At 36.9% G+C, this 20197-nt stretch overlaps 1 protein-coding gene across 1 annotated transcript; it reads right to left on the bottom strand.

The window, feature by feature from the left end:
• Positions 1-656: 656 nt before the first annotated feature.
• On the bottom strand, positions 657-914 carry LOC110596674 (40S ribosomal protein S27-like). Its single transcript, XM_021718334.1, has one exon. The coding sequence runs from the start codon at positions 906-908 to the stop codon at positions 657-659; it is 252 nt and encodes an 83-aa protein (XP_021574009.1). The 5' UTR covers positions 909-914.
• Positions 915-20197: the final 19283 nt, after the last annotated feature.

The following is a 20197-nucleotide window of genomic DNA, read 5'->3' as shown; positions in this document are numbered from 1 at the left end:
ATAAATGAAATTATACTTATCTTGTATCTGATTGCTTTTACTCAACCTGTATTGAGATTTATCCATATTGCTGTATATATCAGAAAATTGGCCAGTCTGTTCTCCCCAACCCCAGATTCTGAAGAGCCAGGGGATGTTGTTCTAGAGTGAAGTGGGAGGAACCAGTGTCTCATAGCAAGGAGCTACACCAGGAAAGGTAGGGAGATACAAAGATCTAAAAGGAATTGCGGATCATATAAAGGGCAGAAGCCAGGACACTTGAGGGTGTTGATGAGCATGTGTTGGCAGCTGGGGCATGAGAGAGATACAGGGGCCAAGATCTCAGGGTTGGAGGGAACTCAGAAGATCTGGACAGATAAAAGTAGGAGTCCCGCCCTTCCCTGTTGGGTTTTCAGGGACTTCTGCCATGTCTCTTGAAGTCTCAATTAAATGGTGTAACTTGACCAGTTTTTCTTTAGTTTAGTTGAGTCCACTGCATGACTACATCATAAATTATCTGTCTATTGTCTTCTGATGAACATTGGCATTTTTTTCTAGTTTTGGGAAATTATAAGTAAAGATGCAATGAATAATAATAATAATAATAATAATAATTTTATATCCAAAATGTGTTTGTTTGCTGGGTTGGTTTCTCATTAATCTTGATTGGGATGCCTTTAGTACTGCTTCCTCCTGAAGGAACATCCTTTTGTGAACCTTGCTTTTCTTCCTGTAGGCTGACAGAGGACAATGGAGCGGACAACACACAAAACTACTGTTTGTGCATGGCTGAAGACTGTGGTGATTTTGTAGTATCCTGGACATTTCACGTCCATGAAGTAGGAGTTGGGGCTCTGCACTAGGTGCTTCTTCTTGTGTTTTCTCTTCTCTTCTGGAGAGGGATGCAGGAGATCCTTTGTGAGAGGCATGTTCTCATGGGTAGATCATAACCGCTGGAAAGCACAATAAATAATTATATATATGTATGTATATATACAGGGGGTATACACACTTTAAGTATGACATTCACTCAAAAGGTGGCGTTAATCAAATGAATGCTAGTGTTACCTTGCAATAGGCAGGACAAAGTAAATAGTGGAAGCATGGTTGAGTGAACATCATACTACACATTGCTACCATAATTTTAATTCAACTTCAGAAAGTAATACATAGATAATATATCTTAAACTATGTACATATACATCTTTTGGCACCCCATATATATTTATGGACATATGTTTTTTAACTTTATACTGTAAATATCTATGATTAGAATACCTACGGTAAGTTTATATTTACTTTCATATAAATTGATAAACAATTTTATAAAGTTTTATTATCTTATACTCATCAGAAATGTGTAAGAGTTTCATTTGTTCAACATTCTTGTAAAAACTTGGTTGTATCAGTCTTTTGAATTTTAGCCCTTTGAATTTTAGCCTATCCGATGTGTGTGTAGAGGTAGGTATGTCATTGTGATTTTAATCTGCATTTAACTGTTAACTCCTGATAACTATTGATGTTGAACATTTTTTTCATATTCTTTCTGGCCATTTGATATTCTCTTTTAAAAAATGTATCTTTAAGTCATTTACCCATTTTACAATTAAATTTAAAAAAATTTACATTATACATTTATTTGTAAGAATTTTTTATATTCTCTTTATATGAGTCCTTGTTAGATATATTATTGCTTATCTCATTACATTCTGCATATATCTTTATGAAATCAATTTTAAGTGGGAAAAAGTGATGAAATATTTATCCCTGACGATAAATACCAATTCGCTCAAGAATATAGAGCAATAGAATTTTTCAAATCCTGCTAGTGAAATTATACATTTTCCCAACCACTTTAAAATGATATTGTTATAAAGAACTAAATCTGAACATTTGCAAGTCCCATGACCAAGCAGTCTAGTTTTAGATATACATTTAATAACAATTTGCCTGCATATGCATCAAAAGATGACATGTACTAGAATGTTCATAGAAACCCTATTTATGTTGGTGAACAATTTTAAACTGATAAAATGTCATCAGTAGAAAACAAAAATAAATTGTGATATATTTATCCATTGGAACATTATACAGCAACAAAAATAAATGAACCATAGCTGCATGATATATGGATAAATCTAAAATATATAATATTGAGTAATATAAGTTAAATACACAATAATAATAATAATTCTATTAACAGGAAACTCAAAAATATGTTGAACTAAACTATGTTATTAGCAGTTGGGAGAGGGGCTACACTTTGTATTCACTAAAATACTGCAGAAGAAATTACTTAGGTTGGGCATGGTGACTCATGCCTATAATCCCAGCATTTTGGGAGACCGAGGTGAGAGGATTATCTGAGCCCACTGGTTCAAAATCAGCCTGGGCAACTTGGCGAGACCTCATCTTTACAATCAATCAAAAAATTAGCCAGGCATGGTGGCGTGTGCCTGTACTTCCAGTTACTTGGAAGGCTGAGGCGGAAGGATTGCCTGAGCTCAGCAGGTCAAGGCTGCGGTGGCCGTGAGTGTGCCACTGCACTCCAGCATGGGCAAACACAGTAAGAATTCCACTAAAAAAAAAGAGAAAGAAATTACTCAAACACTTAATGCCCTGAAATAATAATAAATATTTATTATCTTATAGTGTTTGTGGGTCAAGTATTCTGGAGGAGCTCAGTTGGGTGGTTATGGTTCAGGGTCTCATGACATTTTGGTCTAAATGCCAGCCAGAGCTTCAGTCAGCTGAAGTTTTGACTGGGGCAGAAGAACACACCTGAAGATGGCTCACTTTCATGGCTTGGAACAGGAGACCTTCATTCCTCACTGGCTTGGAAGGAGCCTCAGTCCTTCTCCATATGGGCCTCTCCATAGGGCTGCCTGAGTGTCTTTACAGCATGGCAGCTGGATTCCTCTAGAATGAGTGATCTAAGAGCCCATGTAAGAAGACAGCATAATGCCTTTTGTAACCTTGTTCCTAAAGTCACACACTGCTGCTTCTGCCATATTCCATTTATTAGATGTAAGTCATTAAGTCCAGGACACACATGAGGAAGGGAATTAACCTCCTCCTTTGAAGGAAGATGTGTCAAAAAGTTTGTGCGCAAATTTTAAAATGCAATATCTTTGGAAAGAACAGAATGGGTAATCCTTGAGAAAAAACATGGGGCGAGAGACTTGTAGGATGTTTTATTTCTTTTTTTTCTTTTTTTTTTTTTTTTTTGAGTTGGATTCTCACTCTGTTGCCCAGACTGGAGTGCAGTGGCCAGTCCCGGCCACCACAGCCTCCGCCTGCTGGTCTCCAGCGATTCTTCCACCTCAGCCTTCCAAGTAGCTGGAACTACAGGTGTGCGCTACCACGCCCGGCTAATTTTTTGATTTATTGTAGAGATGAGGTCTTGCCAAGTTGCTATGGCGTGTCTCAAATCCACGGGCTCAGTCAATCCACTCACCTCAGCCTCCCAAAGCACGGGATTACAAGCTGAGCCACCGTGCCCGGCTAGGATGTTTTATTTCTTACATTAGTCTTTTCCTTTGTGATGAGATGCTATGCTGTACATTTCTGTGAATTTTGGGGGTATGTATGTTATGTTACAATAAAAGAGTTAAAAATGTTTCATGCTAATTTTGATCATCTTCCACTAAAAAATTAGCTATTTGAAGAGATGTTTTTAAAAAGATACACAGGATAAAAATATTGTTTAAGTATAAACAGACTAATTAATTTACGCAAATAACCATCTCCCTGTTGTAGCAAATATTGTATACTATTTTCTAGGTCTACCAGACCATCAAGCACCTTGCATAATTTTTTACAGTATATAATGTAACGGCATGAATAGATCTTCAAATTTATTACAGCACTTAATTTTTTCCCCTGTTCAATTCTAGTTAGTTACATCATCAAATCATTTTTTCCTTAAAATTTTGGTTATGTTACCTCTTGAATATATTTATCTGCCCAAAATTCTTCAGGAAAAGGACATATTCTCCAGAGATTGTGAGTTTTATAGCTTTGGAGGCACTGTTTGGAACTGAAAAGCTGTGCCATTTTCTCAAATACTGGAAATGAGGACCCTACACCTTAAAGTTACTAAAAAATTGCAATCCCTCTTTCTTTCGACTCTGTGTTAAATGCAGCTATGAAAACAGAAGTAGGTAGGTAAAGGATTCTTAGATGTAGAATATATGAGAAAGGGACAATTCAACCAATTCACTGACCATTCTTAAAGTCACTCCCCACGATTCCACTGAAACAGGGTCACACACCCATATTTTAAAGAATTGAGGTTTAAATACTGTGTCTTTTAGGTTCAGCCACTGCTTCTTGAAAGCTCTGGAATTTTTTCCATGATGATGAATTCTGGTTCTACTGATATGTGACATTATAAAAGTGACAGGGACACTTGAGAAATACTGCAAAGTGTACTTTGGATGGGGTCTCATTTTCTATATGTAAAAGCCACCAGGTTCATTCTTTATATAATTCTGAACTGCAATGAAAATTAATATATGGTAATCAGAGTTCAGCTCATGAGAATACTTATCTTGAGAATACCACTTTTATCTAAGTGTTCATTAGCAAAGGTAATAAATCTAATATTCTCTCCCAAATAATCATGCATTAAAAAAACTATTCCTGGGCCAGGATACAAATGTGCATCACCTGAATTAACTAAAGAACATTTTAAAAGAATCTTAAAGATCAATTTTAAGCAGGTGCTAGAATTTTATTAACTATTTTTTTTACTTGCAGCAAAAGAGAGCCATCTCTCTTTATCAAGCAAGGTTCATACACTTCATTTAGAATTTTTGACATTTGCAGATATAAATAGAGCATGCAAACAGGAGCAGGACATTTAGGGGACTCTTTTAGGAGAATTCTGAAGGAAGGGTTTATGCACGCTAATAATATGATTATCAAAATTGTTTCTGATGATATATAGTATTGAAAATGGGTCTGATGATTTCTTAGCCTGCACTCTACCTAAGGGAAATGGAAATAGATGAAAAGATGTACAGCAGTTAAAAAGATCAGGATACTGAAAGAGCAGTTATCATTATTATAGTAAATTTGGTCCGGAACATTTGAAAATGAGCCTGAGCACTTGGTTGATAACCATTGCCCTGAAGAAACCCATAGATGATTTCCCTTGGAAGTAGGCTAAGGAATATAATTCCAAAAGGAGCTTCTTGATTATGGTTAATAAGCTTTCCAGTTCATAATGATGTTCATGTGCATGGAATGAACAAATTCCTGAAGTGGGCTTCTGAATTTAGTGGGTCCCAAGGATTTTCTTAGGCAAAAATGATCCTTTGTGTGTCTTAATGGTAGATATGCATATGTGTAGATACAAAGCAAAATGTACAATATTTGTGCACTCTAATCAGAGAATACAGATTCTCACTTTTGTGTATAATTGGCCACTTCATTGATGCCTGTTAGATTAGATACTATCCAATAGAAATGGCATAGTGATTCTCATTCACTTATGTTTTATATTTTATACCAGGTGTGTGTCACTTTGTGTATAGCAATTATGACTCAGAAACAGCTCCCTTTTTAAGCCTCTATTTGTAAGTATATATATGTTTGTAGGTTTCGATTGTAGGGACATAAAGGTCAATTCAATCTGAACAGAGTTATTTAAGTCTGGGTAAGATGTTTTAGGTCAGGAACTATATTAGGCGAATGTCATGATAATTAAAGGCTTAGAGGTGGACTTTGGAATGGCACAGCTGTGTTTTGAATCTTGGTTGCAATACTTATTCTCTATTTGGCTTTGGTTTCTATTTTCTTCATCTGTAGAATGTGAATAATGATGATAATACCAGCTACCTCATAAAGTATTTTTAAGGCTCGACAAGATAACAAATGAAAAGGACCTAACATGGTACAAGATCTACTAAACCAAATACCCAGCATATATTGTTGCCATTCTTTCTAGATCAATAAATTTCAAGAAAAGGATGGTGATGGTGGTAGAATTGCCTTCTATTTTATTCCCAACTCAACTGACTGTCTTACCATTATGTACCCTTGGCCACAAGAGTAGAGATTATAGATGACTTGGAACAGCCATTCACTCTGTCCAAGAAATAATTTAAAATAGATTTTGAGGTTTGGTCTTCACATTTCGTCAATATTACATCATTTTCATAGACTGATTTAAATGACCGAAAGTAGAATAGCACATTAAGCCTCCTGCATTTGGTATTCCAGGGCAGTTTGGAAGAACTCTTTCAAAATAGATAGACATGCCAGGATTGGAGGATCAAAATTAAGTCTAGAGTTATTCAGCAAACATGCACAATTCCCAAAGGCAATCTGGGTAATTCATGGCAAATAGTGGCAGCTTTATAAGACATAATTATCATAAAAATTTGATAAGCATTCACTAGGCCAAGACCATACTTAGCACTAGAAATTACTGAATGATTGCTTAACTCTGAGTTTCACTTTGGTTCTGGAGACATGACTATCCATGGTTGTAAAAGGGAGTGATGACAGGAAATGATCACAGTTAAGATTTTATTGTGACTACTGAAAAGACATGCTACACATAATTTCAGGTGTTTGATGAAGCAACTGACAATATGATTGTGTTCAAATAAGTCATATTCATCAACTTGATTTTAATCAATGTATGAATTGTTCTAATAAACTTTTTAAAAGTCTTGTGAGTAACTTTTTCTGTAATGCCTTTTCTTTTATTACTTTGTGCTATTCAGTTTTGTGATAGTTTTACAACCACACAAACACACACACACACACACACACACACACACACACACACACACACACTATACATGATAAACCATAAAGAAATTTTCCAAGAAAATATTCAAAGACACCAACTTTATTTTAGGCCATGGCAAGTAATTTGGATAGCAGGTAGAGTGAGTGCTAATCCAGTTCCACCAAATCATACTCTATCTTGCCACTGGACTCGATGTAATTCATGTTAGCATGGAAATAATAGATTAATAACAGATAATTTAGTATCAACTAGGCTATGTGCTTAACTCATTAGCAACCAAGTACTGAACCTTGTTAGATAACCACATATTTCAGCATTGGAGGGTACCCCAATGGCATTAAAAGTACCTTTTATTTCCAGAATAATGTTTACATTATTACATTGGTTACATCTATCTTTCATAAAATGTCCCTACTTTTTTCTTTTTCTTTTGGAGGTGAGAAACCAAAAAGAAATACCTTAGGCTGGTTCTTCTTAAGGTGTGTGCAGATATTTCACCTGGGGAATCAGTCCATTCTGTTAAAATGTAGATACTAATTCATTACGTCTGGGGAGGGACCTGAAATTTTGCATTTCCAACAAACTTTCAGTTTGAAATTTTGCATTTCCAACAAACTTTCAGATGCCTTTGCTTGTGGTTCCTGCACCACATTTTGAGTAGCAAAGTTTTAGACAACATGCTGACACTAGTTTATTTTAAATGGAAATATCTTATATCTAGGGAAAGATACACCTTGATTATTATTGGAAGCTGGTTGCTGTGAGTGCCAGAACTATGAGGACAGACATTCTAATTGCTTTCTGTGAACCTGTGAAAGCAAACTCTATATTCCAGGATACTCATTATTCTAGGTGAAAATTCTTCCAGTTTTCCTAACCTATGTCAATAGTGAAGTGGCATTTTTGTTGTTTTTGAAGCTATATGAGGATAAGCATATCAGAAGGGAAGCCTCATTCTGGAAACAAAAGCTGAAATGTTTTGTTTCTATTCCTTTGCAAATTAGCACAGGAGGCTGTATTTTAAATATCAATCTTCCCATCTGTTAGTTTAGCTTAGTGCCTAATTTCTTATGTATTTTGTTAAAATTTTGAAAGAATATCAGATGTAGTTTATCTTTTACACAGTACTTTTTAATTTGTATCCTGGAACATTCCTACCAATAAAACTAGGTTGAGAGGCTGAGGCCTATTGCCCCAGTGAAGGGAGCACACAAATAATCTAAAGGGAATAAAGAGTGAAATTTTTGTCTTTTGAGCTCCCAGGTAGACTTTTATAAATCTATTGCAAAGTCAATAGTCTGAAAGTCAAAGCTCTTTTGAGTTGGAAAGGATAGAATATATTCAGAGAGAATAGTTTTGTTTTGTTTTGTTTGAGTTCCAAGAGATGGACTCTAAATATCAAGAGCAAAACCTAGAGGACTCAGAGCTCAGAGTTTATACAATAAAGCATTGACTAGGGAAGACTGTATGAATGGCATGAAAGCCGCGTGCTCACTTAGATGGAGCCAGATTTGATCAGCGGTTGGAAGATCAAAGGGAATTGGGACTAGAGCTCAGAGGCTGCCTGGAGGCATGGTCTGGGGATGGGGGTAGGAGGTGGGGTTGGGGGTAAATAAAAACACACATAGGCTTAGGGAAATCTGGGAGCAGAAGGGGCTGGTGCCCAGCCTCACAGAGTATAGATTGGTGAGACTATAAATCTCTTTGGGAAGTCCTATGTCTAGAAACGGAGAGCAAAGGCTGAGAGAAATACCTCTGGCACTAAGCCTGAGAGTACTCTGTCAGAGTCCTGACCTCTTAAAAGTGGGGGAGAAAATCATATAAAAAGAATTCTGGGTCAGGATAAGACTAAACTCTGACCTTTTTCTCTTGTCTAAATTTCTAAGAGGTTTGGGAAGTCACGCCACATACGGGGTCATCAGACATAGTTTTATTAACCTGTTATCCTGTGTATTGAAATTTGTTTTCTAACTTTACTCTGGCATAATATCACACAGCAGATAAAGAAGGAAATCAAAGTATTTTATGATCCTGCAGAGCCATCTCTTGGGGATTCCTAGGCTTCTGGCACCTTTTTAGACACTTACGTATTCTCTCTGAAGTTGACCACAGTATAGAACTTCATCTACATATCAAGCAACTTGGAGTTTTTCCACCCTCTTATCTCAGTAAGGTATGATCTCTACCAATCTCCAGAATTTCTTAGATAGGAACTATAAATCACCAGTCAGGACATTTTTGAATCTACCTATAACTTTCAAGTCTCTGCTTGGAGATGTACTGCTTTTCTGGGCAGAAGCAATGCAAATGTCACATGTATTGATATATATGTATATGATTTTTTGGTCATTTCTTCCACCCTAAAATGTTTTTAACCAAACTGCAATTCAACCACCCTGGATACATGCTCTTAAGACTTCTTGGGGCTGTGTCCAGGACCTGATCATTCACATTTGACTTTGAATAAACCTCTTTAAGTATATTTGACTGAACTTGGAATGTTTGCATCATCCAGAGGTAGATCTATGCTTAATTTGGGTCATGATAGGATCAAGGCCATCTGCAGAAAATGTATGAGCATCTTATGAAGAAGACTAGATAAGTTCCACACAACATGGAGAGTGGAGTCTTGGGCCAGATGCCCCAAAATACAAATAGAATTTGAAAGCATAGACTATGTTCAGGAGAAAAAAAAAAAGAAAAGAAAAAGAAAAAGGAGCCAGATAAGAATGGGAGTTGTAGAAGAATCCTAAGAAACAACCTGCACTGATTGAGTTTATTTAGAGATCAAGTTTAAAGTAGAAGTGACTCAGTCTAGAATTGCAAAGGTTAAATTATCCTGTCATCACGGGAAATTGAGGAATTAAGACTAGTGAGCTAAATTAAGTTCAACAATGTAATAATAAAGTTATAATAATAATAATAACAAAGAACTCAACCTGAGTTCTGTGTCTATGTCAATTCATATTCTCTGTAGTAAAATGATAATAATCACGTCAGCCCTGTTTACTTCAACTTTAAATGATATAAAAAATAGATTTCTTGGATTTTAGGATAGAAATCAACCTCAGGCAAGCATAAATGATTCATGTCATCCCCCTCTTCTTACAATCTTTGGACATTTTCCCTTCTTCTCAGAATAAAGCCCCAGATCCTTAATGTGGCCTGAGAGACCCAGTGGATTTGACTCCCTGCCAGCTCTGCAGCCTGATCGTGCCCCATGGCTCTCTTTGTTCTTTGTGGTTTCTCAAACTTGACCTGGTCTATCCCACCTCAGGGCCTTTTCAAATATTATTTTCTCTACCTGAAGACTGTCTTCCAACTGTAAACTAGGTAATTTCCTTGTTAAATGCTTCTGTATCACCCTGTACTTCTTCATTATACTATTTATCACAATTGAAATTGAAATTCATGAGTCTGAATAATGTCAGTCTTCCCCCATAGGCTACAGGTTTTCAGTGGTTCAGATGCTAGGTCTGTTTTATTCACTGCTTTAGCACATAGCCCCCACATCCAGCACATGCCTCACATGTGCTCATTAACACTTGGGAAGTGAGCAAATGAATGAACAAATTATATAACCAAATATTCTCATTTTACACATGAAGGTGCAGGATTTGATGAGACTGATCTTTCTCGAATCCTTAACTGCAATCAAAAGTGTATTTTATTATAACTTGGGATGAGGGTGGGAAGAAATTTTCTGCAATACTCAAAGATTCTCAAAATAAATATTGTCTAGTTGGAGAAATCATGACTTCATCTCCTACTTCTCCTGCATTCTTTGTATATATTGTATTTATTTTTATTTGTATAATATTCTTTTTTTTCAAAAGCTATTTTGAAGATGTGGGGTAATTCAGGGTTATGTATACAAATGGTCATTACGCAGGTATGCCCCCCTCCACTGGCAGTTTCCCACTACTGCCAATCCCTTTCTTGTATTATTATGATAATCATTCAAGGTACACTTATGAGTGAGAACATGTGGTACTTAGTTCTTTGTTTCTGTGATAGATCACTCAGTATTATAGACTCTAAGTCCATCCAAGTTGCTGCGAAGTTCATAATTTTGTCCTTCTTTATGACTGTGTAACATTCCATCGTGTGACACTTCTCAAAAGAAGACATACAAGCAGCCAACAGATTCATTAAAAAAAAAATGCTCAACTTCACTAATCATCAAAGAAATACAAATTAAAACCATACTGAGATACCACCTAACTCCAGTCAGGATGGCCATCATCAATAACTCAAAAACAACAGATGCTGAAGAAAATACAGGGAAAAGGAAACACATCTACACTGTTGGTGGGAGCATGAACCTTTACAACCTCTGAGGTACAGTTTGGTGATTCCTAAAAGATTTAAAAATCAACCTTTCATACGACCCCACAATCCCCCTTCTGTGAATATGCCCGGAGGAACTCAAATCACTCTATAAAATCTTCTTTTTTAAAAGAATCTTCAGTCATACTTTTATCACCTCAGATGCAATATTAAGGACAGACCCTTACCATTTTTATTTATTAAAGCAAAGTGCTCTCTTTGGTTAGTTTGTTGAGTTTTGTGGGATCTTTTTGAAAGATAAATATCCACCAGACTATCAATTTTCCTCCATAGAGTTTTTTCCCCCTATGTTAGCTAGACAGTCATATGATAGTTTGAAAAGATGTTTTCTATACCTGCAAAGTGAAGCAAGAAAGATCAATAAGACAGCTACAAATATTACTAAATAAATAAGTCTCAGCTTAGTGTTCTCTTATACAAGATTGACAACTTTAAATTGCGCTAAATTGGTACTAATTTGGTAATCTTAACTTTGCTATGCTTCCAGTCTTAAAAGTCTGTGGACTGTAGACTCAAGGAGGCGTTCACACCAGGTTTGAATGAAATGTATTTGCAGCACAGTGGGAGAAAAGTTTTATTTTACTCCTGGTTTTCCATTTATTCTTGGTATGAAAGCTGTGGAAACAACTAAACCGTATCAATATTTAGTATCTTTTCTCTAAAATGACAATCTTTAGAAAATAATTCAATATCAAGGTAAATAACCATAACTCTAGCTGCCTGTGTATGTTTTAAACACTGTTAGAAAAAGAGAATATTTCTCCTAAGAAAACTATATGAATGTCAGACAACTATTTTTTTCCATAAGACCTTATAAATAATAACTAATATTGTGCTAGGACAATAGAGGATTTTCTCAATCTCTTCTGGGTGCCAGGTAGAATACTGGCTGTTAGTTTAGCTTTATGACAAAGTATTATTTTTCTGCTAAAACAGATGAATTTTGAATTGACATTTTGACATCACAGAATAATACATACTGTCCTTTCAAACACTCCTCTAGGATACATCAGGAAAGCAACTATTAAGTGAAATGTATGACAGCAGGACTTCATTCTACTTTTCTTATTTGAGTGTTTATTTGTTTGAATTGGCCATAGATCGGTTCCTAAGGATTTGAACTGTGTCAAAAATGATTCGATTTAAGTCCAAAAATGAGCACAATCACACTATCTCACCACTCCCTAAATGATTTCTTCTGGGGAGGTGCCACCTTCATGGACAAAATGCAATACATTCAGGAAAGCTTTCAAGACATTGTCTCATTTGTAAAAATAGATTTAAGACTTGAAAATGACATCGAGATATTTGCCAGTTTCAGATATTTGCACAATAATTACTACTCCTGCAAAAGTGGATATGGAAGTGTTTGGAGACATGTATATTATGGACTTGAAAATGGCATACAAATATTTTCAGATAGAGATATTACCGGAATAATTTCTATATTTTTAAATGTAGACTTAGAGTTATGTTAGAGTAATGATTAAAGAAACCCCTCCTAGCCGGGCTCTGTGGCTCAGCCTGTAATCCTGCGCCTTTGGGAGGTTGAGGTGAGTGGATTGCCGGAGCCCGCGGGTTCGAGACCCGCCTGGGCAGCAAAACCTCATCTCTACAATAAATAAAAAAAATCAGCTGGGCGTGGTAGCGCATGCCTGTAATTCCGGCTACTCGGAAGGTTGAGGCGGAAGGATCGCCGGAGCCCAGCAGGTCGAGGCTGCGGTGGCCGGGAGCGGCCACTGCACTCTAGTCTGGGCGACAGAGTGAGACTCCAACTCAAAAAAAAAAAAAAAGAAACCCCTCCTAAGAGAAATTATCACAGTGGACATTTTATTGTAAGTGTAAGTGTGCTTGTGTGTAGTAAAGTGATACTTATTGATTGTTGCATTTATTATGTAGTTAATTATATATGAAGGAGCATTCAAATCTATTTTATTTTTCCAAATGAAACCTTCCTATGTTTCATGTGCAGCCTTCTCCAAGTTTTCACAGATTTGAAGATGTCAGATTTGTTATTGAATCACTTATGTAATAAGTTTATTCCTTTGGATTTACTTTTCAGTTTTGGATTCAAATATGAGATCGTTTCCTATGTAAAGAAGATACATCTTTAATGATATCATAACCCTCTTAAAGATGTTCCTCCTGACCATACCTGCCTTACAACACTTACCCCTGTTCATATGAGCCATCGTGGTAAGCTATAGATGGTTGTACTCTTTTATTAATTCCTCTGAAGTCATTTTCAATAATTTTGATGAAAGCTGTCAGTCCTTATTCATTTTATCTTTTGAAAGGACTCAAAAAACACTGCATTCTCGTTTGCATGCCTAATCTCTTCTTTCAGTCTTGCATTATTTTTAGTGGCACACTTTGCTTCTCCAACGTGAAATTAAGGCAGATAAAGCAGAGCTATTTCATTGCGACTGTAATAAATGACATTTTAGGCATAAGTATTGCTATTATTACTACTAGTGTTACAGACATTTAATTGAGAGTTTTCTGAAGAACTTTAATTTATAAAGCTGGTTAAATACTATATTCAGTTTGTATTAGCTTAATCCTTTGAAAATCATGTTTCCAAATCTTATGGCTAATACTTTAGTAAAAGGATGTTTCAAGGTCCCCTTTCTATTACGTGAAACCAGTTCAGTCAGCAAAGTGAAGGTCAGAACTCTGATTCTCTGCTTACACATTTCTTTATTTGAATGACCCAGTTTTCTCTATAGTAATAGAAGTGAATCACATGAAAGTGAATAGGCCAAAAGGAATGTTCTAGAAAGTTTGGATATTTTTTTAAATTACTCACTCATGTAATTTAGACCTCAAATCCAAATCAAGCCTATACTTTAGTCAAAAGAAAGATATTGTCAAGTAATTAATTTGACTTCCTAAAACATGCCGGGTATTTAATACGTTTTATGACCTTTTAACCATTCAGATGAGAACTTCATGCAGATGAGGACACTGATGCCCACAGAGGTTGAATAACTTGCCAAGTTATTCACTCTGAAAATGACTGAAGTAGGAGTCAGATTCAGGTTTCTCTTACTCCAAAGATGGTGATCCACTAAATTAATGAATTAGTTTCTTGCTTGTTTACTTTCCTTACCTATAATGAGAAAGAGATTATTTTAGACTCTTTGGTAGTGAATTCTGCTAAGGAGATTTGCTGTGCCCTGCTTACTAACTTGCCTGAGTCCAATGAGACAGAATAGCTTCTGCCCCACCCCATTACACATAACAGCTTACATGAAGCACATGTATTGCTTATAGACAAGTAGAAAAGGAACAATAGAAGCCTAGAACCCATTCCAAGCTTGTCCACCAAGGTTCAGGAAAGCTGCCCAGGGCAGATTAAGTCTCGTTGCTGAGTACCCCACCTAGACCACAGCTGAGTGACTCATGAGTTGAAGGGCATCTTTTTTAAATAAAAGACTAGAATAGAGCCTGAGGTCTTCTGACCAGTCCCTCCCCCGCTCAGGATGTTGCATTCCAAACACATTCTAGGATTATTTTTGAGATCTGCAAGTGAGCAAGGTGGGGAGGACTGAATCAGTCAAGGCCACCCGGAGAACTGTCCTTCAAATCTAGGAATGCAGACTGAATATAGATTTTAGAATTTAATGTTTTCCATCGTTGGCATTTTATTTCTCTTTAGCTGTATTTTTAAATGGTTCCATAAGAAATAGTTTGGTTGAAACTAAAATTTGAAAGAAGAGACAATACTCATGCAACTCAAAATTCAAATTTTCCCCTATCATATGCAACTATCTCTCAATAAGCAATGGTATTTGGGAATAGAAATTAGAGAACTTTAGTTTCTCAAGTTTAAGCCACATTTTACATGGTTATTATTATTTTAAATATGTTACTAACAATTGAACTATTTAATTTGCTTCTACTGTTTGATAAGGAGTAAAAGTCAATGGCTACTCTTGGGACTCGCTGATGTACTTTTTTTTTCTTAGAAAAATGTCATGAAATTGTCCTAGAGTTTGTTCTGAATTTCAGATGATGATTGACAATGATTTAGTTATTAATATTTGTACTGTTTCTACAGCTATGTGAAAAAGATGGTGAGAAAGGAACAAATGTCAGAAGATTTGATAATAGATGGATGTTAATAAGACCTTGACTTGAATTATAGAATGATAGAGCCCTATGACTGTGAGAGATAAATTATTCTTCTTTTGGATGAAATGAATGAGGTCTAAGGAATAATTAACTGATAGCAGAGCCAAGGCAAAAACCTGTATCTCCAATCAATGAATGGGTTGGGATATGATCTCAAGTCCCTTAAGTCCATATTCCATCCTTCATTGCAGCTCGAGGGGTCAGACTGTCTCCCAGTAGGGTATGGAAGGGTTTTCAGAGGAGGGCTGGGCCATGTATGTCCTTAAAGAGGGTTTTGGGTCTTTTAGGCATGGATTAGGTGGGAGTTGCTCCCTGGAATTGACCTAAAATGATGTCATGTGCAGTTGTAGAGTAAGCTTCCCCCACCCTTACTCTAATCAAGGAGTACCTGCTGGGGCTGCTGGTCTAAGACAGTTATACAGACCTGCTGAAGCTCTATGGACACAGCGGCAAGAATCTCCACCTCAGTAAGTTTGTATCCTCCCCAGGGGTAAGCCAAGGTCTCTACTTGGTTTTTTACCATTTCTGGTCAGGCACCCAGGCTGAGAATGTTTTCTTATCCTTCATCATTCTCAGAGCTGCTGATATGGCCAAGATCCTAAGATCCATGGAGCCAATGAAGAGCTCTAGGTGCTAAGGGGCAAAGGGCTTGCCTGAAGTCACAGAGTCACGGAGGAAAGCTGACAAGTGCAGAACCCTTGTGTGGCCACTTTATGTTCGCAGCAAAGCTGGAAGATAGGGTGATTCATTTTCATGAGGAAGCTGAGGCTCAGAGAGGCTAAAGAACTTGCCCAAGATCACATAGCTAGTAAGGAGGGCTACTAACAACAACAGGAATAATAATACTAATAAGCAAATGTTTTCGGAAGTTACTGTGAACCAAGCATCATCTCATTGCGTGTTCACAGTTCTAGGAAACCAAAGAGCAGAGAAGTAAAGTAACATGTAGAAGTCAAGTAGTTAAAGTAGAAGTGGAGGTAAAATGACCTAACATTTATAGAGCACTCAGTATGTGTCAATGAATGAATTTTCAGATCCTACTGAGACAACAGGTACAATCATCTCAATTTTCTAAGTGAGGAGAGTAGACTTAAAGCAGTATATTTGAATGGTTATTTGATGGAAATCACTCCTATGGACTGAATTGTATCTCCCCAAAATTTATGTGTTTAAACCCCAACCCCCAATGTGACTATATCTACAGACAGAGTTTTTTAGGAGCTAATTAAGGTTAAATGAGGTCATAAGGGTGGGGCCCTAATCCGATGGCACTGTGGCATTATAAGATTGGAACAATAGTCAATGCAATAGTATTAAGTGGTGGGGCCTTAAGGAGGTGATAAAGTCATCAGGGCAGAGCCTTCATAAACGGGATTATAAAAGTCCTTTATAAAAGGACTTGAGGGCCCGAGTTTGCCCCTTCAATCCCTTCTGCCATGCGAGGGAAGACACAGGATTCCTGCTCTCTAGAGGATGCAACAATAAAGTATCATCTTGGAAGCAGACAGCAGCCCTTACCAGGCACTGAATCTACCAGAGCCTTGATCTTGAATTTCCTAGCCTCCAGAACTATGGGAAATAAATTTCTATTGTTTATACATTATGCAGTCTTGGGTATTTTGTTGTAGCAGCACAAACAGACCAAGACAAAGAGGAAGAGAAAGTTCTTGGTTATGTGAACACATAACCAAGAAGGATGCTGTCTGCAAGCCAGGAATAGAGGTCCTCACCATAACTAGATTATGCTAGCATTTTGGTCTTGAACTTCCTATCTTCCAGAACTGTGAGAAATAAATTTCTATTGTTTATAAATTACCAAGTCTGTGGTATTTTGTTGTAGCAGCACAAACAAACTAAGACAAAGAGGAATAGAAAGCTCTCTTTCTACTATGTGAAGGCACAACTAAGAAGGCTGCTGTCTGCAAGCGGACCAGAGGCCTTCACCAGAAATGGACCATACTAGTATTCTAGTCTTAGAATTCCAGTGTCCAGAGCTGTGAGAAAAGTAATTTCTGTGTTTAAGCCACACAGTCTATGTGTGGTAATTTTTTATGGCAGTCCTAGCTGACTAGTAAAGTTGCATAGCTAATGAGTGATAATATAAAAATAGCAACAATAATAAGATAACATATTGAACAATTACTGTGCACCAAATATTGTCATTATGAATATTATGTCATATTTATAATTCTGTCAATAATATGTCCTGCCAGAGTCTAGGAACTTACATAGAGCCATATGACCATAGTGGCAATGTAATGATCCCACTGTGGGAGAAGTTGCTGAATGTGGAGGCCCTTGAAGACTAAGATATGAGGTTACTTGGGGGTCATCCTGCAAGGTGTGGACATTAGCAAGGCGGCACCCTTACTGATAGCTTCAGTTGCATCAAGTGCAGCATGCTTCCACCATCGTGCATACATTTGAACTTTGGCTCCCTATGACTAGGACTGGGGCAAAGTCAATGGAATTCAGGGATCTCAGGGTAGGAGCAAAGTGGCCTCAAACAGTGAGCACACAAAGGGCGTGGAAGGGGCTGAGGCCCGTACCCCAGCCTTAGAGTCTCATTTACTCTTGCCCAGGGAACTCCGTCTCCAGGGCCGCTGTTCACTTCCCCACTTGGTGTCTGCACTCACAGCACGTCTCTGTTGGCTTCCTCTGGGCTCGGTTTCCTGGAGTACCGATAATGTCCAGCAGGGGACGAGAGAGGCCAGACTCTGACGTCTGGTCAGTGGCGTGGGACTCAGCAGGCTCCTCTGCCAGCCCTGGGATGATGTTCTTATTATTTCTGTCTCCCATTTCCTAATCTGATCCATGAGGTCAACTCTTCGCAGGGTGACTGTGGGAATTAATGAAGGTCAAGACCGTAGTGTAAGGTCTAGCACATAGCAGGTACTCAAAAAATGCTGTTCCCTTCCACATCTGAAAAGCAAACAAAAAATCCCGATGCCTTCATCTTATTAGTTCTATATGCGTAAATATTTTAAAATTATTTATCATGAGGAGTTGATCTATAAAATGAAGAAAGCAAATAGTTCAATTGTGTCTACCTTGAGGAGCTTAACTGCTCTACATTGAGGTTTTTATTATCCCTGTTAGGCACTTACGTCCTTTTTTTGAGAAAAAAAGAATATGGTCTAATTGTGAACTTATTGATAAACAGACAGTGAAAATGTCTTCTTAAAGAAAGGTTTTCTGGAAGGAAGAAAATGCATAATCCAATTTTTAGATTCTTAGAGAAACTAGGTTCTAAGAGACCATGAAAATCCATGTCACTTTTCTTTCCTTGAGATGATACATAATATATCAGTATTTATGAATGGATAACAGATGACTAAGGTAGTTTTCCTTGCATGAAAATTTTGAATACAGTCTCAAATTAAAACATTTTAATTTTTGTTCTCTGACTTTTTATTTTATTTTCTATTCTGTTATGTTGTTTCTTTTGATAACATTTAAGTCACTGCTAAGGGCCCATAGTTTAAACTGAATTTATCTGAATACAGTATGTAGAAGGATTGTTTTGTATAGAGTAGTAATTCAGTAACTATTTGTTGACTTGAATATTTTAATTAGATAGAAGATGGGAAGTATTATCTTCATGCCATTTTAGAGAATCCATGAGTCCTTTTGACAAAAGCATTTAAACCAAAGCTTTATCCAAAAAGAATAAGATATTAAATCCCAAAGGTAGGCGAAAGAGGGTGCTAAAGATAATGACCCTCATACTTTGAGATTTAGGGTCCTGACAGATAGAGAAAGTGGATTGAAAAAGACGGGAAACCAAATGTACCTATTCAGCTGCTGATCAGAAAATGACAGATGGATTCACTAAGAGAGTTGAAAAGGTACACCAGAAGAAGAAAACAATACTATTATTTAATATAATGAAAACGTTATTCACAGATTGTGGAAAAACCAGCAGGCAAGTTTATCCCCTGATTGAGATACTGAATACTTTATTTATTTATTTATGTATTTATTGAGTTGGAGTCTCACTCTGTCGCCCAGACTGGAGTGCAGTGGTCCTCCTGGCCACTGCAACCTCCACCTGCTGGGCTCCGGCGATCCTTCCACCTCAGTCTTCTGAGTAGCTGGAATTACAGGCATGCGCTACCATGCCTGGCTGATTTTTTTGATTTATTGTAGAGATGAGGTCTCGCCAAGTTGCCCAGGCGGGTCTCGAACCCTCGGGCTCAGGCAATCCACTCACCTCAGCCTCCCAAAGCACTGGATTACAGGCTGAGCCACCGAGCCCGGCTTGAATACTTTAAATCAAAGCACAATGGGTTGACCTAATAAGTTTTCAGAGCAAAAGTAAAGAAAAAATAGAAAACATATGTGGCAAGCATTTTACCTTTGCACACTTTGGAGTACCAGTGAGCAATTACATTAACTATCTGCAGTTGGTGTTTCTCCAAGTGTGGTAGGGGATCCTAGGTGTTCCCAGAGAGGCTTTCAGAGGTTCTATGAGTTCAAAATTATTTTCAGAATAATACTAAGATGTTATTTGTATTCATCATTTTCTTCTTCTCACAAGTAGTGAAGTTATCCCAGAGGCCACATAAAAGATTGATATCACAACAGACTGAATTAGGAAGCAGATATGTGAATGTAGCTATCTTTTATTTTCTAAAGATATTAAAGAAATTTCTAAAAGCATAAGCAATGCTACTTCTCTATTTTTGTTTCGTTTTCAAAATATAGTTATTTAGTATTGGAAAAAACATGGCATGTATTTAGCACATTATGTGTTTATTATCATTTCCTTAAAATTTTAATAAATATATTAAAATTTATCAGTTTTCATTTCAAATATGGTATATATTAATAGATAACATCCGCAAAAGCTCTTAGGTCCTTCAATAATTTTTAATTGTATAAAGAGATCTTGAGCCCAAACAGTATGAAGACCTCTGTGTTAAGGAATATGAGAACATTTCTTCTCAAAATTGTTTATGCAAA

The sequence above is a fragment of the Carlito syrichta genome, unplaced genomic scaffold (assembly GCF_000164805.1).
Source record: "Carlito syrichta isolate Samal-C Ts95f unplaced genomic scaffold, Tarsius_syrichta-2.0.1 Scaffold312089, whole genome shotgun sequence".
NCBI lineage: Eukaryota > Metazoa > Chordata > Mammalia > Primates > Tarsiidae > Carlito > Carlito syrichta.
This window is presented reverse-complemented; position numbering and strand designations above follow the sequence as displayed.